We start from the raw sequence: 21,021 nt of genomic DNA, 5'->3' as shown, positions 1-21,021 counted from the left end.
TCCCTTAATGCTACCAATACTATAGGCATCTCAAGAGGAACAAGTCTAGGGAAAATATGACTGAGGCCCTTAAAGAATCTTGTCTGTGCAGGGTGAGGAAAGATGGTACGGCCCAGGAGAAGAGGGCAATGGACAGGTATTGCTGCTGAATGAACTCTCACAGAACAGACGTAAAGTCTGAATTCTGAATGAAGATCTTGCTCCCCCATGCCTGCTGAAACAATGACTACCGTGAGGTTGTTGATCAGTGCTTGTACTGTTGACTGCCAAAAGAGACATGAATGCTTTGCATACCAGGTAAATAACTCTAGGCTTCAGGACACGTATATGAAGGCAAAAATCCTACTCTGAGGAGACCACAGGCCACATATCTGAAGGCAAAATCTCTATTTTCTAAGTAGAGGTGTCCATCACAAAAGATTTGGCTGGATGCCACATAGAGAGAACATAGGCCAGTGGACATCAACGCTATGCTGTATCTACATGGATGACATATGGCATGCTGGTGGATAACAAATAATTAAGTCACATGATCTAAAATGTGCTGTAAACTATTTTGTGTGCATGCTTAGCTATTGTGGTTGTATTAGTAGAATGCATAAGTAGTTGCATATTAAAAAATTAGGCAAGCTAAGTTGAGCACAACTCCCATAACAATTGAGTATTTATAAAAAGAGTTATGACTGAAATTTAGGCTTGAATGGTATAACAGTTGCAACACTTTTGTGCAGCCCACATAAGCCTTCTGGAAATTGTGTATATTCCACAAAACAAAGGCAAGTAGGAAAACGTAACTTGGATTGTATAGAAATTCCTGCAACAGGGAACTGTTTCTAGGAATCACGTAGGAAACAAATATTGTCAAAAAGTGACTGAATAATCTGTACTTTACAAGGGGACCCCAACTGGATAAAAGAGAAAAGGTAACAACATATAGTGCATACACATGCATGTATATACACAAAACACACAAAGTAGACACTAGAAGGGAGAAACTGAAATAAAACAATACGTCTTCTCCCCATAAGAGACAACCACTGACCTGACAATGAATAAAACACCCTACAGACGGGTAGCCTTACAGTGTTCTACACCCCCAAAATATTTGGCTAGTGACTCAGAAGCATAACAAGGCAAAGAACTTCAGAATTACTGGTATTGTAACTGAGTTGGTCACCCGTTAGAGGGATCTTCCTCTAATGTCAGTCACGAACATATGAAAGGATTCTTTCTCTCTCTTTAAGGGTGAGCTACCAAGCCTCTTAAGCATGTATATTACTACAAGAAAGACCAAAGAAGCAGGACCCTGCACTGATAGTGAATTACTCTACCAGAAACCTAAAAGGTTTAATGTGAGCTAGATGATCACTATGGAAATAGGCACCTCAGGTCAAGAACCATAAACCATTCTTGAAGTCCAAGGGAATTATTGAGGCCACTCACCATCTTGAACCTGACAAGGCAGGTAAAGATGCCAAGATGCCAAAAGTCCGTGATAGGCTTCTAAAACATTCTCTTCTTTAGAAAAAGAAACACGCATAACAATTTCAGCCCTGGAATTTCAAGGCCACCTTTTCTTCCACTGCTGCTAATTGTAAAAAGAAGTCTACTACTTGACTTGAATTGCTTCTATGCAGGATACTCTGAAAACGTATGAGATGGAGCTCCAGGGGAAGAATAGGGACAGATTTGAATATGATCCCTCTTATTATTTTCAAACACCCTCTAGCTAGAGGCAATTCTTAGAGCAAGCTTTCCCATCCAAAAAAAAAACAACAAAACCATGGGCAGTTGTCAGTGGAGGTGAATATAAGCAAAGTAGTTATTTTCTTTCAGCTGCTCAATGCTGGCATCAAGCCTGCTGGAGTGATGCAGAGAGATCCATCTTCATTGGCTCCAAGGTGGTTGATATTAAAGTTAGATAGAGAAGTACTGTGAAGGCAGGCTGCTGGCATGATTATTTCCTTCTTGGTGTTAAGAAGCAGAGGAACCCTGAGCTTAGAGATGCCCTTGAAGTTTTCAAAGGGAGAAGGGCTCTTCCATTTTCTGCTAAACAAGTTGACTACCCTCAAATAAAGTGTCCTAAGTTGTTGCTTAGACATCTCTGGAGATTTCAGAAAAGAACCCAGAGGACTGCAGCCAGAACAGTCCCTTCAAGGCCACTGCAACCACCGTAATAAGAGACATATAAAGTGCAGTCTGTAATGAATTAGGAGCAATCATTTGTCCTTTTGTCAGAAGCTTACTTCTCAGGGAATTTACAACCTGAGACATCTGCTCCAGTTTTGTCATATTTGGAGGGGAGGGTCTGACAGCTAGCTGTTCTCATCTGATAATAGACCAGTGCTTCCCAATCGGTGTGCCATCAGGCATATCCAGGTGGACCATGGCATGTTGGGTGGTAGACATGTCCCCCACAATGCCCCCAGCCAGCAAGTGTGGCTCTAGCCACTGATTCAAGTGCTGCACCACCCGCTCCCTGCCGCTCTGCATTCAGCTGTGCACCATCCCACCCCCATCGCCACATTCCACTTTCGGCCACTTGCCACTAACTCACCCCCTTTCCCCGGCTCCACATTTGGTTGGTATGCTGTGGGGCAGGAGAAGCCATGTAAGTGAGTCATTGGTGAAAAAGGTTGGGAAACACTGTACTAGAAAATGATTGTTTCTTGTAACCGATTAAGTCCAATTTGTCCAAATCTTTCTGTGCAAACTTAAGAGATGCTCGATGTTCTGACCTCTTGAACAGCAGCCCTAGTGTTGGACATCAAATCATTTAGCATTGGGCTGGCACCTCGTGCCAGCTATTTTTAATGCATCTAGGATGGGTACAGGGACATGCCACATGCTTTGTGCAGGCTCCCTTGTGGGGGTTTACAGACCCCTCATTTAGGAGGAGGCTTACTACATCTTCAGAAACAGCATTCAAAATGTCCAACAATCTGTGCGTTTCTTTTAAACTTCCTCTAGGGATATACCCATATTTCTGCCATGCACTTTCTAATAACACCTTGCAACAACTTGAATTAGTCATCCAAGGCAGATATAGGTGGAACCATAGCTTCATCTTAGCAGGATGAGGAAACTGAAGAAGGGATCAGTTGATGCTCTTCTTCAATCTGCTCTTCCTGCCTTGGCAACTGCACCAGCTGGATATAGCTTTGTGGAAGGTGACCTGGGCCTAGATATTACAGAAAACAAAGTAGTACTAAACAAGCTAGCGGAGGGTAGTTTCAGGCTAGACATTAGGAGGCACTATTTCACTGTAAGGGTGACTAGGACCTGGAACCAACTTCCAAAAGAAGTGGTGCTGGCTCCTACCCTGGGGGTCTTTAAAAAAAGGCTGGACGAACACCTGGCCAGGGTCATTTGACCCCAGTACTCTTTCCTGCCATGGCAGGGGGTCAGACTAGATGATTTCCTCAGGTCCCTTCCAACTATCAACTATGAAACTACGAAATCAATTTGCCCAATATGGTCATAAGTGGAAACAGAGAGTACTTAATAAGGGACACATGCTGGAGACAGACCATTATGTCTCTTTCCACAAACCTTTTGTAGACTCCTCTGTAGAATGTCAAATCTACTCCTTGTGAGCTCCCAGTGAGGGGAAGATGTGAAATGAACCTCTACTTCGCTCAGCAGAAAAGACTATACTTTCTTCAAAGATGGTGTTGTTCCATTAGGTGTGACCCGTCTAAGGATACCATTAAAGTCCATACCAAAGATACCTCTTTAACCTGGCAATTTAGATATCATCCACTAAAATCTCTTGAGGAGAATTTACTGTGCTACCAAGCTGACTAATAAGTTACTTGGTACCACATATGATCTAGGTACCACAGAAGCAGTCAGTATCATGGTGGAAAGTGCTGGGGTCCCGAGTAGAGAGGCATCTGGCACAGAGAGTCTAGTTACCAAAACATCTGCATCACAGCTAGTACCAAGGGTAGAGCAGTGTCTTGACTTTAAAGGACATTGCACACACAGTCTTGGAGGGCAGTATCAAGCACCTAAAAGGGCCTTTAAATAATGCCTTTACAGCCATTAAACAAGTGATTCAAGACAAGTCACAAGTCTAGTGATTTGTATTACTGTCTGTATGCAAAGTGCCAGGGACAGCAACCAGGGACATGGCTCTTTTCTGGAGCAGTGCTCTGTTCTGCCCCTGTCAGATAAATGAAAACTGGAACACAGGGTGAAATCTCAGCTCATCGGGGTACTAACGAAAAGACAGACCAAAAAGGGATGAGGCCCTGGCATAACCTCCCTGCTGGTAGCTGAGGAAACTATCATTCTTTCAAAAAGTTAAGGAACTCCAGGCCAGCTTCCCTTCACTCTGAATGAGCCTGAAGGAAGCAATGGACAGAACTTTGCTCTGGGATGTGGGGAAGATGTCTATCATTAACAAGCATCAAAGCATCACAAGGATAGTTCTCAAATCCTGCTGATTTAATTTCTGTCATGAAACTAGTTCCTCTTATAGACCCTTTATAGGGTCTAACCTAATGAAAGCTTATCCAAGGAAAAAATGCTTTTTTCTCTCTTTTTTTTTTTTTAAACCAGCAGGCAATTATAAAAAACTATGGTTCTAACATGTACAGTGAGTAGAGAAAGAGTAGATGCTCCCAAGACTTCTGTCTTGCTATGATTGAGGGTAAAAAGGAGCTAACAGGTGGCTGTGCCTGGGAGTGCTGAAGAGTCTGAACACTGGGGAGCATGCAACAGCATCTAGGATACAGACACAGCCCCCTGGACACGGGTAGCTAAGACAATCTGATCTTGCAAGCACGAAGTAAGTGTACAAAGGAGAGAATCCAAAACTGGGGAAAAAGCACTCAAAGCAACAGCTGCATTCACCCCTCTTTTCCCCACAACAGGTCCTGGGTCCCCCATACCATCCTGTTCTGAACTCCCATGCAGGCATCTCTCTCTCAGAAAATCATGGCCTCATATCTAATCCCCTGTACAATACTCCATTTTGAAGAGGCCAGCACAGCACTGAGACACTGGAAAGCACTTTCAGTAAGAAAAAATGGTGCTATGGACTCTAGCTGTAAGAGCACATCTCACAGCACAGGGGCCAAGACAAGATCCTACAAGATATGAAGAACTTTCTAATGGGGATAGCATCAGGTTTTAGTTGCAGCCTATACTGCAGACACGTGGTCCAGCCCCTGGGCACCCACCTCGCCTATTGAAGCTGTAGAGGAATTCTTCCTGCTGAGATGATTTTCATCTGGAAAGGAATCCTGGCGAGCTCGTCGACCCATCTTTGCCACCTATAAGGGCACAGAGCACAGTTACTGACAATGGCATCCTGAGGGCACTGCCAACATGGAAACACAAACAAGCTTCCCCGCTACAATGTTTACCCAGTGCAGTGATGCCCAAACAGACCAAGAATACCAGCAGCAGGTGCCCCTTTGTCTACCGCCCACACAGCCACTTTCCACATCACACCATATGCCTGGCTCGCACTCCTGGAGCCAAGTCACAAAACCACTAACCTTCTTCAAGCCACTACTCAAAAATCTAACTCTGCAACAATGTCCATAAAAAGGCATAGCCAGTTAATAGGTGCACACACGAGGGGAGCTGACACTCGAGCCTGTGTTGAACAGGACTGTAAAATTGTACCACTTAATCATATCCACCCCCCGCCTTGCCCCATATTCCACGTGTCACCTTAGCCTGCCAGTGATTCAATGCCCAGGCTGCAGCTCTCCATGCAATGAAGCCCTGGCACTGATGTGGGTCTGTGGCCACCACGGCAATAGAAATGCAATAAAACGTGGTGATCAAAGGCAAAGAGCTGCTGCTCCTCGGGCCAAGTTACCAGGGCCACCTGCCCAGCCTCCTCCAGGGAACATCCTCAGCTCAAACAGAACCACAGGCCTGGCTACAAGCGCTGGCACAGAGATACCAGGGGAGCAACATTGCCAAATCAAGTCCCTGCTGGAACCCACGCTTGGCCCAAAGGACAGGGCCAGGCGGAGGAGGCTTCACCTTGCTCCCGGGATGCGGGTTCAATTCAAAACAAGAGTCGGGGCTGGGGCAGCTCCTCCTCCACGTCCCAGTGGCGGGAGTGAGAGGCACAAGCGGCAGAAGCAGGGCTACAGGGACCTGCGGAAGGCAGCGAGGCCCGCACCCAGCCCAGCCCGTAGCCCGCCCTGGGCAAACCCAGGCGGCCCCGCCGCGGCCACGGGACGCCGCTCCTGCGCGTGCCAAAGCCAAGCAGGAGGGGCCAGCGCCGCCCCCCCACAGGAGTGGAAATGGATCCGTCCGATCTCACCGCAGAACCCCCCCGTCGCGCACCCTCGCCCAGCTCCAACTCGGCCTCCATGCCGCGCCAGGCCCCGCCCACTTCCGGGAAAGACCCCGCCCCTCCGCGTCCCTAGCAACTGAGCCGCCCCCTCCCCACCTTAAAGGGGCTCGGGCGGCGGGCAGGGAGCTCGGAGGGCAGCGGCGGAGCGGGCGCACATAAAGGGGAAGCTGCACTGGAACGAGGGGGAGCCGTGGGTCAAGGTGAGGTTCGAGTTGCCCGGATCCGCCCCGCTAGGAGCGCAGCGCAGCGCAGCGCAGCGAAGGCGGCTGGGCCCGGCCCGGCCCTCCCCGCCCCCGCCCCGCCACGCCACGCACGTCCCGCCCTGTTGCCACGTGCAGAGAATGGTCCTATTTGCGGGATAACAGCAAACTGTGTACCATGCCCGATCAATCCCAGTGAAAGTGTTCAAACTGTGCAATCATTTTGGAGGCAGCTCATTGGCGCAGAGTATGCAAAACCCAAGTCACTCTCAGGGGTTGCGCCTACACGTGCACATTTACTCCGCAGTAAGTTAGGTTACAGCGCACTAACTGAAAATAACCGCGCAGTATGGGCGTGCCTATACAGTGTAGTTAGTACTAACTGTAGTGTAGTATTGCTGTGTGCTGCTGATTCGCTGCCATGTGCCCGGCTGCTGTTTACCAAGGGTGGACTTCAAGGATGACCAATAAAACCAGTGTGTGGGCAGCACCACTAGGGGAGGACTGGATAGATTCCAGCTATTCTGTGAGATCAGATCTGGTTTTCAAACCGGCTGGACATTGTCAGTGACAGTGATCCCTCTCTGAAGTACTTGATTAGTCTGCAATGGCAGCTGATTTTAGGGAGGTGTGCTAAGGATGAAAGGGTTCACATGACAAGCACTTCCAGTCCTAAGGACAAGGTTCTGGTGCTGATGTCTGTGAGGATAAGCACAGAATTAAATGTGAAGCTGGTTTGTTGCAGCTTCCTTTTAAGGGTCAGTACCGCATGTTAAGTATGGGGTCATGGTAAGGAACTTTAAATGTACCTAACAAGATACGCTTGAGGAGAAGACAGTGTGTATGGAGGGTGGAACAGAGCATGACTGTCACATTGCTTTGGTTCTCTCTGAACTGCTCAGACATGGCTCATCTAATCCCCACTACAGACCATTCCCCGTCACCCCCACACTCACCACAGCTATCCAAATCATAGCACTAAATCAGACTCTAATGAACTATTATTGCTCCTGTGATTGTCTAAAGCATATCTATGCCCCTCTTTATGTGTGCACCATTAATTATTGGCATAAAAGCAAAGTTCTAGAAGCAGCCAGTGACCAGGTTCACTTGGTCTTTCTTCTGCATTTAGTTTATATGTAAAGTGGTTTAACAGACTGCTGATGTGTACATGGGCCAATTCGTTTTTGTTACCACACAAAACTCAAGACAATGATGCAAACGAGAAATGTCATTCTGGTGGTTTCTGCAGTTTGGGCTCCAGAGGTCTACAAATATTTATGCGAGAGGCAAGGATTTTTTGGGGTGAGATCCTTTATTGGATCAACTGTATAGCTGGGATAAAGTTAGACAAGTTTTCAGATAGAATCATAGAGAAGTTGGGCTGGAAGAGGCCTCCAGAGGTCATCTAATCCAACTCCCTGCCTGAAGAAGGATCATTCCAAACCATCCTATACAACCCATAATCTGAACTCTACATAAGACTACCATCAACACAGACCTAACACCCTAACCTGCCACAGGTAAAGCAGGGGAACCACAGCAGCCAATGTCCTGCTCCAATGAAATGTCAATATATACCCAAGAGATATAGGACAGAGGGCCAGGCTTCCTGCTATAGACAAAGGCAAAAACCCTGCAGTCCATATCAAACTGACCATGGGGTAAAATTCCTTCCTGACCCCAAACATGGCAATTGCTCTGACCCTCCAGCTTTGGTGCCTAGTAGCCAGGAACTTCCAGCTTTGGTCCCAGTAGGAGCACTGGCATACCTCAGTCAAAATCTCCAGCTTTGGCTGTAATCAACACCCAATGTCTCTGAGGAAGGCTTAACAGCACCCTGACACATATAGCAGAAAGAGGGGTAGAGGTAGACAAGGTCAACCAAAAAATCCCAGAAGAATGGGAAATACTCATAGTAGAAAATAAGTATAGCTATTCTTAGATCATCCTTAACCAATGACTGTCCAACATCTTGAACATCTCCAGTGCTGGAGAGTTCACAACTTCCCTAGGCAGCCTATTCCACTGCCTCACTATTCTAACAGTGAAGATGTTTTTCCAGATATCCAATCTAAATTTACTTTGCTGCAATTTCAAGCCATTGACCCCACATCCTCCTCTCTGGAACAAGAGGAAAAAGATTCTTTCCCACTTCTTTGTGGCAGCCCTTCAAATATTTGCTCTTAAGCACCTTTTCTGCAAGCTGAACATGCTTAGCTGCTTCTGCTTTTCCTCATACAACTTGCTTTCCAAGTCCTTTATCATCTTTGTTGCCTGCCTCTAGATCCTCTCTAACTTCTCCATGTCCTTTTTAAAATCTGGAACCCAGAACTGCATGCAGTACTCCAGATGAGGTCTAACCAGTGCCAAGTAGAGAGGCACTATCACCTCACATGTCTTGCACCTAATGATGCATCCCAAAACTGCATTTGCCTTTTGTATGGCTGCATCACACTGTAGACTCATCTTGGTAAAACCAGGTCTTTGTGATGCCAATCAGATCATAGTTCTTTTCACCGGCTTCAGCTTCCAGCTCATCTTGTTTATTAACCATACTTCTCACAACTGTACACATGCATTGGATGTATTTTGCATTTTGACCTACTCGCTTCCCTTTTGCACCAGTTGTTGCAATCCTGTAGATCTCTGGCCCTTTCCCAGAGTTAAGTTGCTTCTTTGAGTCCTTTCCCCTCTGAATTGTGTGCCCTGTTGCTAGAGGGTTTTGATCACCATTCTCCATGGAACCTAGTTTAAAGCCATCCTTACCAGGTTGGTCGGATAATGCCTAAAGATACTCTTCTCCATTCTCATCAGCTGGATCCCATCTCTTGATAGCAGTCCTCTTCCCAAGAACATCGACCCATTTTTGAAGAAGCCTAAGTCTTCACATTGACACCACTGTCTCAGGCACTTCCAGGATACAATGATTTCTCCCTGAATTCTTGCCTTCCACAGAAAAAAAATTGATGAAAACACCATTTGTGCTCCAAGCTCCTTAATCCTCCTGCCAAGCGCCTCAGAGTCACCTCTGATCTGCTCATTGTAATTCCTGACAGTACTGTTGGTTCCTACATGGACAAGCAGGAAGGGATAGGGATGGATGAGCTTTGGTAGTCTCTCTGTGACATCCTGAATTTGAGCTCCAGGCAGGCAGTACATCCCCCAGGCCCTCAAGCTCTCAGCACCACTTAGATTTGGCAGTCAGGGCTACCAAGTGTCAGACACTTCATTCATGTATTGAACAACACTTCCACGTTTCACCACAGTTTAGCTGGGCACTGATGCCTCAGTGCTGTGTGACTGTCCAGCAGTTGCTTCTCTGAGCCACCAGGGGCTGTTCTTCACTTGGATTATACTAGAACACATGTTGGCAACCTAAAACCCACGAGCCAGATCCAGCCTGCAGAGCTATTTTATCTGGGCTACAGAGCCGAGGGATTTTAGCAGTGGAAGACTTTACCTGTGCAGCAGCTGGGCAGCAAGGAGAATTGGCATAAGTGCAAAGGGAGTGAATATTCTGGCTTCGGCAACACAGACTGGGTTGGAAGCAGCCCCTGAGCAGTCAAGCTCTGCTAAAGTGGCCCCCTACTGCAGAAATGTTACCAACCACTAGCCTAAAGGACCATCCAGAAGGAGAAGGAGAGTGACCTACTGTCACTGGCATTTCAGCAGTCTGGAGCTCCTTCAACCCTCTCAGCAGATGAGCTGCTGGGGTGGGAGGTGTTCTTAGGCTAATGATTTGTCTATTTTGTGGAAAGAATAGGTATCCACACAATCCCTTTCTTCCCCTCTTGTGCTTCCTGCCATGCATCCAACTAAGAGAAAGTGGTGGAGTTAAAGGCAGATACGTCTAGCACTGGCTCTTGCAATGCAACTCACTGTAGCCCAGTGTCATAGCAAAGTGTGGAGAGGTGAGTGGGGCGACCATCTTGGGCACTGAAGCAAAGGGACGCCAACGGGAACTGCCCAGCCAGAGCAGAGCGCAGGATGTAGCCATAAGTGGCTCGTTGTGGAGGGGCATGGAGAGGGGGGAAGGGCAGCTCCCTGTACTCCTGGACAAAAATGTGGGGACATGTGCCCCCCAGATCTGTGTGAGAGGTGAGGGCAGGCAGCCACTGTAGGCTTTACCTGGGCATCAAACGTTGTTGCTACGGCACTGTTGTGGCCAGAGTAGAAGAGTGGGTGAAGGAAGAACCAAAACACATATACAGCCCCTCCAGGAGACACTCCTGCACTCCAGCCCTTACCTGTACCACAGGTATCACTCAAGGAACAACTCTGAAGTTAACTGCTAGCCTCTTGTGGCCATAGCAGTATTTTCTGCTACCACACATTTCACATGAGAAACAAAACAGCATTTAATCTCTAAGGAATATGCACTATAAGGATCCATATTAAAAGGCCATAAGGGAACTCTGGGATCATAGGAGTGGAAGGCACTTTTTAAAACACAGAACTAAATCAGGTTATTCCCTTTTATTTTTGAGCCAACATAGTCCTTCAGCTGAATTAGCTCATCTCCCTCTATGACACTTAAGCATCTACTGCTGATATATAATCATATTCCCCTCTCATCCTTTATTTTGTTAGGTTAAACTAGCTGCATTCTTTTAGTGTCCTCTTGTAAGATAGGGTAATAAGGAGAAGACAAGTAGCCCTTTGCATCTCTTCCAATCCAAATTAATCTTTCTTGAAGACAGATAACTAGAATTGTAGCAGTATTCCAAATGAGGTCTCATCCATGCCTTGTACAATGGCTTTGAAATTTCTCTCTCTGCTGGATATCCTTTTTCTTTTAAAGCTATATGATACCAGTGGCTACAGTCATCTCATGATTCACCAAAACACTTGCATCTTTCTTCTGTCGTTCCTGAGTAATAAATCTCCAACCCACCCCACAACCTGCAGAATTCTTTTAGTCTCCAAAGGCATGGTTACATGCACTCCAGGGTGGGGCACTTTAATTAAAGCAGCTCTGAGAGCCACTCTAATTAAAGCGTGCTCAGTGTCTTGTGTATTCAGCATCTCACACTTCAAAATGGAGGTGGGAGCGCTTAAACTACAGCTTCTTCAATTAGCTTTAGTTAAAGCTCCCCTGCCACCATTTTGAAATGCAGGGACAATGAATACACATGACAGAGGCTGCCAGAGAGCGCTAATTAGCATGCTCCAACACAGTTAATCAAGTCTCCTTTGACATCTGCTAATTAGCACGTGTTGAAGCAGATGTCCAGCATGTGTATAGGTACCCCAGTGCATGATCTTACATTTTGCACTGCTAAAAATCACTTGAACTATTAAAATGCATCCCATTTGTCCTACTCCAGTCCTCAAGGTTACCTATTTTTTCCTGTGGGATATTCTAATTCTCCTTCGTATTGATGATTTCAGGTAATCAGCAAAGTAGCACACAGTGTTGTAAAGGTCACAAGTATAAATATTAATTAAGACTGTTACCAAGACCAGTTCTTGAGGAACTCCACTAATAAACCTCCTTCCATCTTTCTCCTTTTAGCACAGCACAAATCTCCATTCTGAGATAGGAACCTAAGCTCCATTTAGCTAGCAATTTACCTTTTTGCATTCCCTATACTCATCTCCATCTAAATATTAGACGTATTAGTATGTGACCTCGTAGAACAGTTCTTATGACTGGAATGTCAACATCAAGGGCTACACTCTGTTTTGGAAAATCAGGAGAAAAGGTGGTGTTGCTTTGTATGTCAAAAACATACATTTGTTCACTGGTTCAGGAGGAAGGCAGCAGCAACGCAGAGTGCATCAGTGTGAAGATGAAAGGTAAAAGGTATAGCACCAATATAATGATGGGGATTTATTATAGGCCACAAAATCAGGAAGAGGAGGTAAATGAGGTGACAAATTTCACCCACGCAGGTGAAAAATGTATCCAAAAGCTATGGGATGGTACTGATGGGAGACTTCAGTTTTCCAGATTTCTGCTGGAAGAACAATGCAAGCAAACATAAAATGTCAAGCTGGTTCCTAACTTGTGCGGAGGACAACTTTCTACTCCAGAAAATGGAGGATACAACTAGGGGATCATCTATCTTGGATCTTGTCCTGACCAATAGGGAAGAACTGGTGGAGAATGTGAAGGTGATGGGTAACTTGGAAGGAGGCAATCACAATATGATAGAATTCCAGATCCTGAGATAGGGAAAGCATAAAGTCAGCAAAATTAGAACACTAGATTTCAAAAGGCAGATTTCATCCGACTCAAGGAGTTAATAGACATGGTGCAATGGGAGGACAGACTGAAGGATAAAGGTGTGTTGGAGGGCAGGGAGCTTCTAAAAGGAACAGTATTGAATGCCCAAGCAGAAACTGCCTGACATGATGGAAGCACAGAAAAATACAAGAGACTAATGTGGCTGCACAAGATGCTTCTAAAATGCCTCAAAAGCAAAAGGAAAGCATACAGGCAATGGAAGAATGGGCAGGGCACCAAGGAAGCATACCAGAAAATAGCAAGAACCTGCAGGGACAAAATCAGGAAGGCAAAGATAAAGAACAAGCTGCACTTGGCAAAAGAGACTAAAGACAACAAGAAGAGGGTCTATAAGTATGTTGGCCATAAAAGAAAGACCAAAGAAGCTGTGGGTTGTCTGTTAACAACCCAGAGAGGATTCCTAACAGAAGATGCAAAGAAGGTGAATCTACTCAACAGCTACTTTGCTTCAGTCTTCACAAAAAAGATGAAGTTGTAGCCAAACATCTAATAAGGATTAACTGGATAAGGAAGGGGACAAGCTGAGGGAGGAGATGACAAAAGAAATTGTCAGACAGCTTTTGTTGGATCTGAATGAATTCAAGTCAGCAGGGCTGGATGAATTTCATCCAGGATACTGAAGGAACTGGCAAAGGAGATCCTGGAGTCCTTGGCAATGATCTTCATGAAATTGTGGTAGATGGGCCAGGTACCAGAGGACTGGAAAAGGGCCAACATAGTGCCCCTCTTTAAAAAAAGCAAAAAGGAGTACCTGGGGAACTACAGTTAGCCTCACCTCAATACTGGGGAAGTTACTGCAGCATATCCCAAGGGAGGCTATTTGCAAGCATCTGGAAGAGGAAAGGCTGATCACAGGCAGCCAGCATGAATTTATGAAAAACAGCTCATGTCAAACAAACTTGATCTCTTTTGACAAAGTAAATACTTGGGTGGATGAAGGGAATGCTGTGGATATAGTGTATCTGGACTTCAGCAAAGCTTTTGAGAAGGTCCCGCATGACCTTCTCATAAACAAATTGGAGAAATGTGGGCTGGATAAAAGTACTATAAGTTGCATACATAACTGGCTCAATAGCGGCAAGCAGAGGGTAATTATTAAAAGGTCCATGTCAGACTGGCAGGAGGTTTCAAGTGGAGTCTGTCCTGGGCCCAGTGCTGTTCAATTTGCTTATTAATGATTTGGACGTTGGCATAGCATGTATAACAAAATGGTCAAATGTGGTGTAGAGACATGAGAAGAAGATATAAGCAGGACATTGGTTGCTGTGGTTCCCCTGCTTTACCTGTGGCAGCTTAGGGTGTTAGGTCTGTGTTGTGTCAGGTTTGATGGTAGTCTTATGTAGAGTTTAGCTTATGGATTGTATAGGATGGTTTGGATAGGGATGATCCTTCCTCAAGCAGGGGGGTGGGCTAGATGACCTCCTTAGGACCCTTCTACCCTACTTCACTATGATTCTATGATTAATTTCCCCATCTGGTACCATACCAAATGTTTTACAGACAGCCAAAACACATTAGATCTTCTATACCTAGTTTGGTTTCCTGCATAACAGAGGCCACAGGAGTTCCCTGTTTTAAAGTATCGGTATGTATGTATGTATACACAGACACACACACATTTTTTACAGAAGATAACCAAGCGTTTTTTTAATATTTCCTGTGATGGAGATTCATCAGAAACCTTGCTAAGTTGTTCAGTGATTAATTGCCCTCACTGGTAAAAATCTGAACCTTATTTCAAGTTGGACTTTGCCTAGCTTAATCTTCCAGCCATTATATCTGGCTATCTTGGTCTGCTAGATTAAAGAGTCTTTTATCAAATTCCTGCTCCCCATGCAATTACTTATACACTATGATCAAGTCCCCCCTTAACCTTGCCTTTGAAGAGTTAAGCAGATGGAGCTCCTGGAGGCTTTTAATAAAAGACATTTTTCAGTGCTTTAATCGTTCTCATGACTTTTCTCTGAGCCCTCTCCAATTTTCAACATCTTTCTTGAATTGTTGACACTAGAATTAGACACTGTATCTCAGCAGCAGCTACACCAGTATTAGCTACAGAGCTAGCAGATATCCTGTATTAAGAGGTCAACTTTACAGCATCCCTTCACAGCCCAATAGAGCACTGGTCATCTGCCCTCAAATCCTCCAATGGTTACTCACCATATCCTGCAGAATCCAGTGCAGTGGTACTTATAGCCCTCTGGACAAGACTTCCATTTTATCCTTTCAGGGTATCAAGTCTCAAAATAAGCGACCTAGAAAATATTCTGCAGGACACATCTTCCTTCAAGGGCTATTTTCAAACAGCTGACCAGTCAGTACCCCCAGGCCCAGGTATTCCAGCTAGGAAGGATCACCTAATCAACAAGCTGTCTCTAACTTTTAAACCTATTAAATAGGTACTTTGCGTCGGTCTTTCATCAGTCCCATGGGACGCCCATGCCTGCTACAGGACAGGGAAGTCTGGGTGAGGGTAATCCCCTGCCCTCCATTAATGCTGACTTCGTGAAGGAACATCTTGAGAAGCTGGATACCTTCAAGTCAGCTGGCCCTGACAATCTTCACCCCAGGGTACTCAAGGAGCTGGTGAACATCATAGCCCAGCCTCTAGCACGGATTTTTGAAAACTCTTGGCGCTCTGGTGTAGTGCCCGAAGACTGGAAGAAGGCCAATGTGGTGCCTATCTTCAAGAAAGGGAGGAAAGTGGATCTGGCTAACTATAGGCCCATTAGCCTGACTTCTATCCCGGGGAAGATCTTAGTAAAGTTTATTAAAGAGGCCATCCTTAATGGACTGGCCGATACCAACATCTTAAGAGATAGCCAGCACGGGTTTGTTGCGGGTAGGTCTTGCTTGACCAATCTCATTTCCTTCTACGACCAGGCGACCTATCACTTGGACAAGGGAGAAGAGATTGATGTCATATATCTTGACTTCAAAAAAGCCTTCGATCTGGTTTCCCATGATCGCCTCTTGGAGAAACTGGCCAATTGTTACCTTGGGTCCTCCACGATCCACTGGCTGGAAAATTGGCTCCGGGGTCAGACCCAGAGGGTAGTAATTGATGGAAGTCACTCATCATGGTCTCCTGTGACCAGCAGGGTCCCCCAAGGCTCTGTCCTTGGACCCATACTGTTCAACATCTTCATTAATGATGTGGACACTGGAGTCAGAAGTGGACTGGCCAAGTTCGCCGATGACACCAAACTTTGGGGCAAAGCATCCACACCAGAAGACAGGCGGGTGATCCAGGCTGACCTGGACAGGCTCAGCAAGTGGGCAGACGAGAATCTGATGATGTTCGACGCCAATAAATGCAAGGTTCTCCACCTTGGGAAGAAAAACTCGCAGCATCCTTATAGGCTCAGCAGTGCTATGTTGGCTAGCACTATGGAAGAAAGAGACTTGGGGGTCATCATTGACCACAAGATGAACATGAGCCTGCAGTGCGATGCTGCGGCTAGTAAAGTGACCAAAATGCTGGCTTGCATCCATAGATGCTTCTCAAGCAAATCCCGGGACGTCATTCTCCCCCTGTACTCGGCCTTAGTGAGGCCGCAGCTGGAGTACGGCGTCCAGTTTTGGGCTCCACAATTCAAAAAGGATGTGGAGAAGCTTGAGAGAGTCCAGAGAAGAGCCACGCGCATGATCAGAGGTCAGGGAAGCAGACCCTACGATGACAGGCTGAGAGCCCTGGGGCTCTTTAGCCTGGAAAAGCGCAGGCTCAGGGGTGATCTGATGGCCACCTGTAAGTTTATCAGGGGTGACCACCAGTATCTGGGTGAACGTTTGTTCACCAGAGCGCCCCAAGGGATGACGACTAGGTCGAATGGTCATAAACTACTACAAGACCGTTTCAGGCTGGACATAAGGAAGAATTTCTTTACTGTCTGAGCCCCCAAGGTCTGGAACAGCCTGCCACCGGAGGTGGTTCAAGCACCTACATTGAACACCTTCAAGAGCAAACTGGATGCTTATCTTGCTGGGATCCTATGACCCCAGCTGACTTCCTGCCCTTTGGGCAGGGGGCTGGACTCGATGATCTTCCGAGGTCCCTTCCAGCCCTAATGTCTATGAAACTTATAGTGCAACCATGCTTTTCTCACAACCAAAAGCACAGCAAGAACCTGCTCTCTACCATACTCAGCCAGCCAAGCTTTTCCTTTTTTCTTTTCTCTCCACCTGACACCTGAAGGTGTAGCAAAGCAGGGCTTATTGGAGCTACACATCCTCCTTAACCCTACCAAAGCCAGTGTGAGATGCCCCTCTTTATAACATTCAAATGTTGTGCAAACCTTTTTGGCCACAATGTCAGACTGGGCACTCATGTGTTTAGCTAGGAGTGGCTGTGCCAGGTTTAACCTGATCCAGGCAGAAGTGTCTGCTCCTGCTGTAGCTGCTTTGCAATCTGGTCCTGCATGCCCCTCCTGGAAACACAGACAGAGCTGTGTCTTAAATCAGGGTTGGGTAACCTACAGCACATATACCTCAAGAGGCACAGGCAGCCTCTGTGCGTGGCACATGGGAGATTGGGAAGGGAACAGAAAGCAGAGCAACAGTTTGGAAAGGGAACACAAGGGAAGAAGAAAGCAGAGTAATAGATCAGGCGGAGAAGGAGTCAGGAATGGCACTTGTTGGGGACCAGAGCTTACACTGTGGCACACCTGCCAAAAAGGCTGACCTCCACTCTGGGTGTGTCTACACAAAACCCTTACTGAACAGTAGCCTAATAACATTGTGCAGTAGCATGCCAGTCAACAACCATGCTAATACACTACTGCGCAGTGTTATTAGGCTACTGCCGCAGTAAGCATCACAAAAAAAACTGTTTGCTGGCACCACTGCACAGTAGTATGAGTTACTGCACATTTCGTTAGTACTTCATTAAGAAAGTACTAAACTAAATGTGCAAGAACTACTGCGCATTAATGAACATGTAGACATGCCATCCAGGGTTTAGACTCCTATCTCAAACTGAGATTCACAGTCTAGAACCCTCACCTACATTTAAGTGCCTAAGCCAGTGGTTCTCAGCCTTCTTACACCTAATGCCTCCCTCCAAAACTTTTCTGAATTTGGCATCACCCTAGTTGAGAACCTTTGTTCTAAAGTATCAGCTTGCATACTTTATCCACAGACTGCCAGTGCCACTGCCAGGTGGAACTGCCCCATGTGCCTCTGTTTCCAGAAGGCTTGCGTGGAAATGGACCTAGAAGTAGATGCAGCAGGTTTAACCTAACGCAGGCAGAACCAGTTCCTGCATTAAATTAAAAGGGTGTTCTGGCACCCTGGCTGAGAACTACTGACCTAAGCATATGTCCCCAGCTGCTAGAGCACTCATTCAGGAAGGAGCAAACATGGAATCTAAGCTTTTCTCAGGCTTTAAGAAAGTTCAAACCCCAAGCTCCCACCTGCCAAGCGAATGCCCCAAGCATTAGGCTGTCCTCTGCTAGCAGTGCTCTCAACTCCTCCTGAGGCTGAGGCATTGTGTGGCAAAGCATTTTGAATTAATGAGCTCAGAAAGAGGCAGCAAGATTTTGCAGTACAGTCAGGAAGGCATTTTTAAAGGGGGAAGGCAGTGAGGGGAGGGGAGTCCTAGTTTCTGATCCCTCCTCTCTGCTCCCAGGCCAGTTTCTGTGTTTCCCATTAAGCAGCCATTGAATAAAATATACAAACAGGCTTAGAACCAGAACACAGGACTCCCCGCAGGTGAGTGTCCTAATCACTAGACTACATCTATCTGGTCTAGTGACACCTGAATTCTTTGCTCTGGTGTTACTATTTCAACAGGAGGAGCTGACAAGTGCTTCCCCAAGCAACAAACAGCCTATAGTTTGGTGGTTGGGGAACTCTCCTGGAAAGTAAGAGCTGTATGTTTGAATATTTTCAGCCTAGAACCCAGGGCTCCCACTTCCTGGGGGATTGCTGTAGCCACTGACTAGCTGCAAGAGTGGAGACTAAAAGTGGCCAGGACTTCCATAATGTGTATGGACATCAGTGTTGTCAGCTGATGCTAGGCATGCTTAGAGCATCCCTGCTGTGTGTGTGTGAGATTCAAGCCTCTCAGGAGATACAGTTGTGAGCATGTCATAGAATCAGAGAGAAGTTGGGCTAGAAGAGACCTCTAGAGGCCATCAAGCCAAACCCCCTGAATGAGGCGGGAATATCCCTGTCCAAACCACTCTATACAATCCATAAGATAAACTCTATGTAAGATTACCATTTACCCTGACATAACACAGACCTAACACCCTAACCTGTCACAGGTAAAGCCAATATCCTGCTTCCATGAAACATTGTCAATATATACTTAAAGAGTTCCTGGGGAGAGGGCCATACACCCCACCACAGAGAAAGGCAAAAGCCCCCACAGTCCATACCAACCTGATCCATATAAATCTGACCATGGGATAAAATTCCTTCCTGACCTCAAATATGAGAATCACTCTGACCCTGAGCAAAGGGGAAGACCCTCTATTCCAGTGATTATCAACATTTTTTGTACCAGGACCCATTTGTAAAATCCAATGGCCAGCCCTGACCCAATGCCCTTCACTCCCGACCTGCTGCCCCCAACCCCCCAGTGTGTGGGGCACGGGGTAGGTGTGTGAGGCTGGGGGGCATGTGTGAGGCCCCCAAGCAGCCCCTTGCAGGCTGGAACTCTGCCAGCCTGCAAGGGAAAAGCCATGATTTTCCATGTTTTTCTCCTTCAAAGGAGAATCCATTTTTTAAGTGTGTTGATCCATTTTTAAAGCTTGTTTGCAACCCTTTCATATATCCGTGTGACCCACGGGTTGAGAAATGCTGCTCTAGTCAGAAACCTCTGGCCTTAGCCCCAGCAGGAGCATTGGCACGCCCCAGTCAAATTCCCCAGCCTTGGCTGTAGCCAACATCCAGTGCCTCTGAGGGAAGCTTAAAAAAACACTGACACATAGCAGAAAGGGGGGGGGAGGAGGGGGGGCAATCAGCAATGCCCAGAAGCATGGGAAATACCCACAGTAGAACATAGGTGTAGCTACACCTAGATCATCCCTGACCAGCAACTGTCCAACTTCTTCTTGAACACCTCCAGTGATGAAGAGTCCACAGCTGCCCTGGGCTGTCTATTCCACTGCACCACTGTTCTTACAGTGATGAAGTTTTTCCTGATTTCCAATCTAAACCTACTTTACTGCAACTTCAAGCCATTGCTCCACATCCTATGCTCAGCGGCAAGAGAGAAGAGGTATTTTCCCTCTTCTTTATGGCAGTTCAGGTATTTGAAGACTGCCATCATGTCCCATCTTAAGCATCTTTTTCACATGCTGAACATGCCTACTTCCTTCAGTCTCTCATTATATGACTTGCTTTCCAAGCCCTTTATCATCTTTGTTGTCCTTTCTAGACCCTCTCTAACTTCTCCACATGCTTTTTAAAATGTGGAGCTCAGAACTGCACACACTACTCCAGATGAGGCTGACCGGAAAGGCACTATCATCTCCTGTGTCTGACAATCCCAAATAGGTTGAGGCAGGAGACAGGCATCCGGGCCCTGTTCTGCTAGGATGACAGAGGTTTGGGGCCTGTGCAGAGCACAAGACCTACCACTTACTGGGTCAGACGATAGGTCCATCTTGTTCAGTCTCTGGTGTCACACAGGGGCAGAGCGCAGATGCTGTAAGGGACAGTATGACCAGGGTTTCTCTCTTATTTGCAGCCTTCAGTGTTTCAGGGCTAGCAAGCTGATTCAGAGGCTGTACCCCTCACTCCCATGCTCAGTAGCTACTGATGCTCCATTTCCTCCAAGAATTTGTCCAATCCCTCTTGCTGGGTTTGTGGTTGTAGCCATGTTGGTCTAAGGACATAGGGAGGCGAGGTTCTTTGGGTAGATGTGACAGCTTTTATTAGACCAACTGAGTAGTTGGGGAAAAGTTCTTAGCAAGCTTTCGGGTGCAGCCACCCTTTGTCAGGCATAGGAAGTCTGCTAAATTGGCAGCATCCACAGTATCTGGTGTCCACGAGCTCCCCGCCTGAATGACATGCCAGGTGGAAATCATTTTAAACTTCCTACCTGCTGGCTTCATGTTGTGACCTCCTGGCGCTTGTCTGGGGAGAGGGAGTACGTAAGAAATCCCTGCTGACTTTCTTTTGGCCATTTAGGGCTTCCCTGGTGAGTTAGCTGCCTCGAAAACCACCTTCGTGGAGGGCCAACACCCACGTGCCTGTGAGCGTGGGGCAAGCCTCCATCGGTCCCCGGGGTG

The 21,021-nt window shown here is 46.5% G+C and overlaps 1 protein-coding gene across 1 annotated transcript in view; it reads right to left on the bottom strand.

The window, feature by feature from the left end:
- Positions 1 to 6,367, bottom strand: part of IFT43 (intraflagellar transport 43) — a 73,047-nt gene extending 66,680 nt beyond the window's left edge. The window contains exons 1-2 of the mRNA XM_006268370.4: positions 6,296 to 6,367; positions 5,190 to 5,282 (exon numbers count right to left, since the gene is read on the bottom strand). Coding sequence (XP_006268432.3) covers positions 5,190 to 5,282; positions 6,296 to 6,346 — 144 coding nt within the window. The 5' untranslated portion in view covers positions 6,347 to 6,367. The remainder of the gene's footprint in view (positions 1 to 5,189; positions 5,283 to 6,295) is intronic.
- Between the last annotated feature and the right edge of the window lie 14,654 nt (positions 6,368 to 21,021).

This window comes from Alligator mississippiensis, chromosome 2, assembly GCF_030867095.1.
Source record: "Alligator mississippiensis isolate rAllMis1 chromosome 2, rAllMis1, whole genome shotgun sequence".
In the NCBI taxonomy this organism is placed as follows: Eukaryota; Metazoa; Chordata; order Crocodylia; family Alligatoridae; genus Alligator; species Alligator mississippiensis.
Note: the sequence above shows the minus strand (reverse complement) of the source record. Positions and strands in the feature narration are given on the sequence as shown.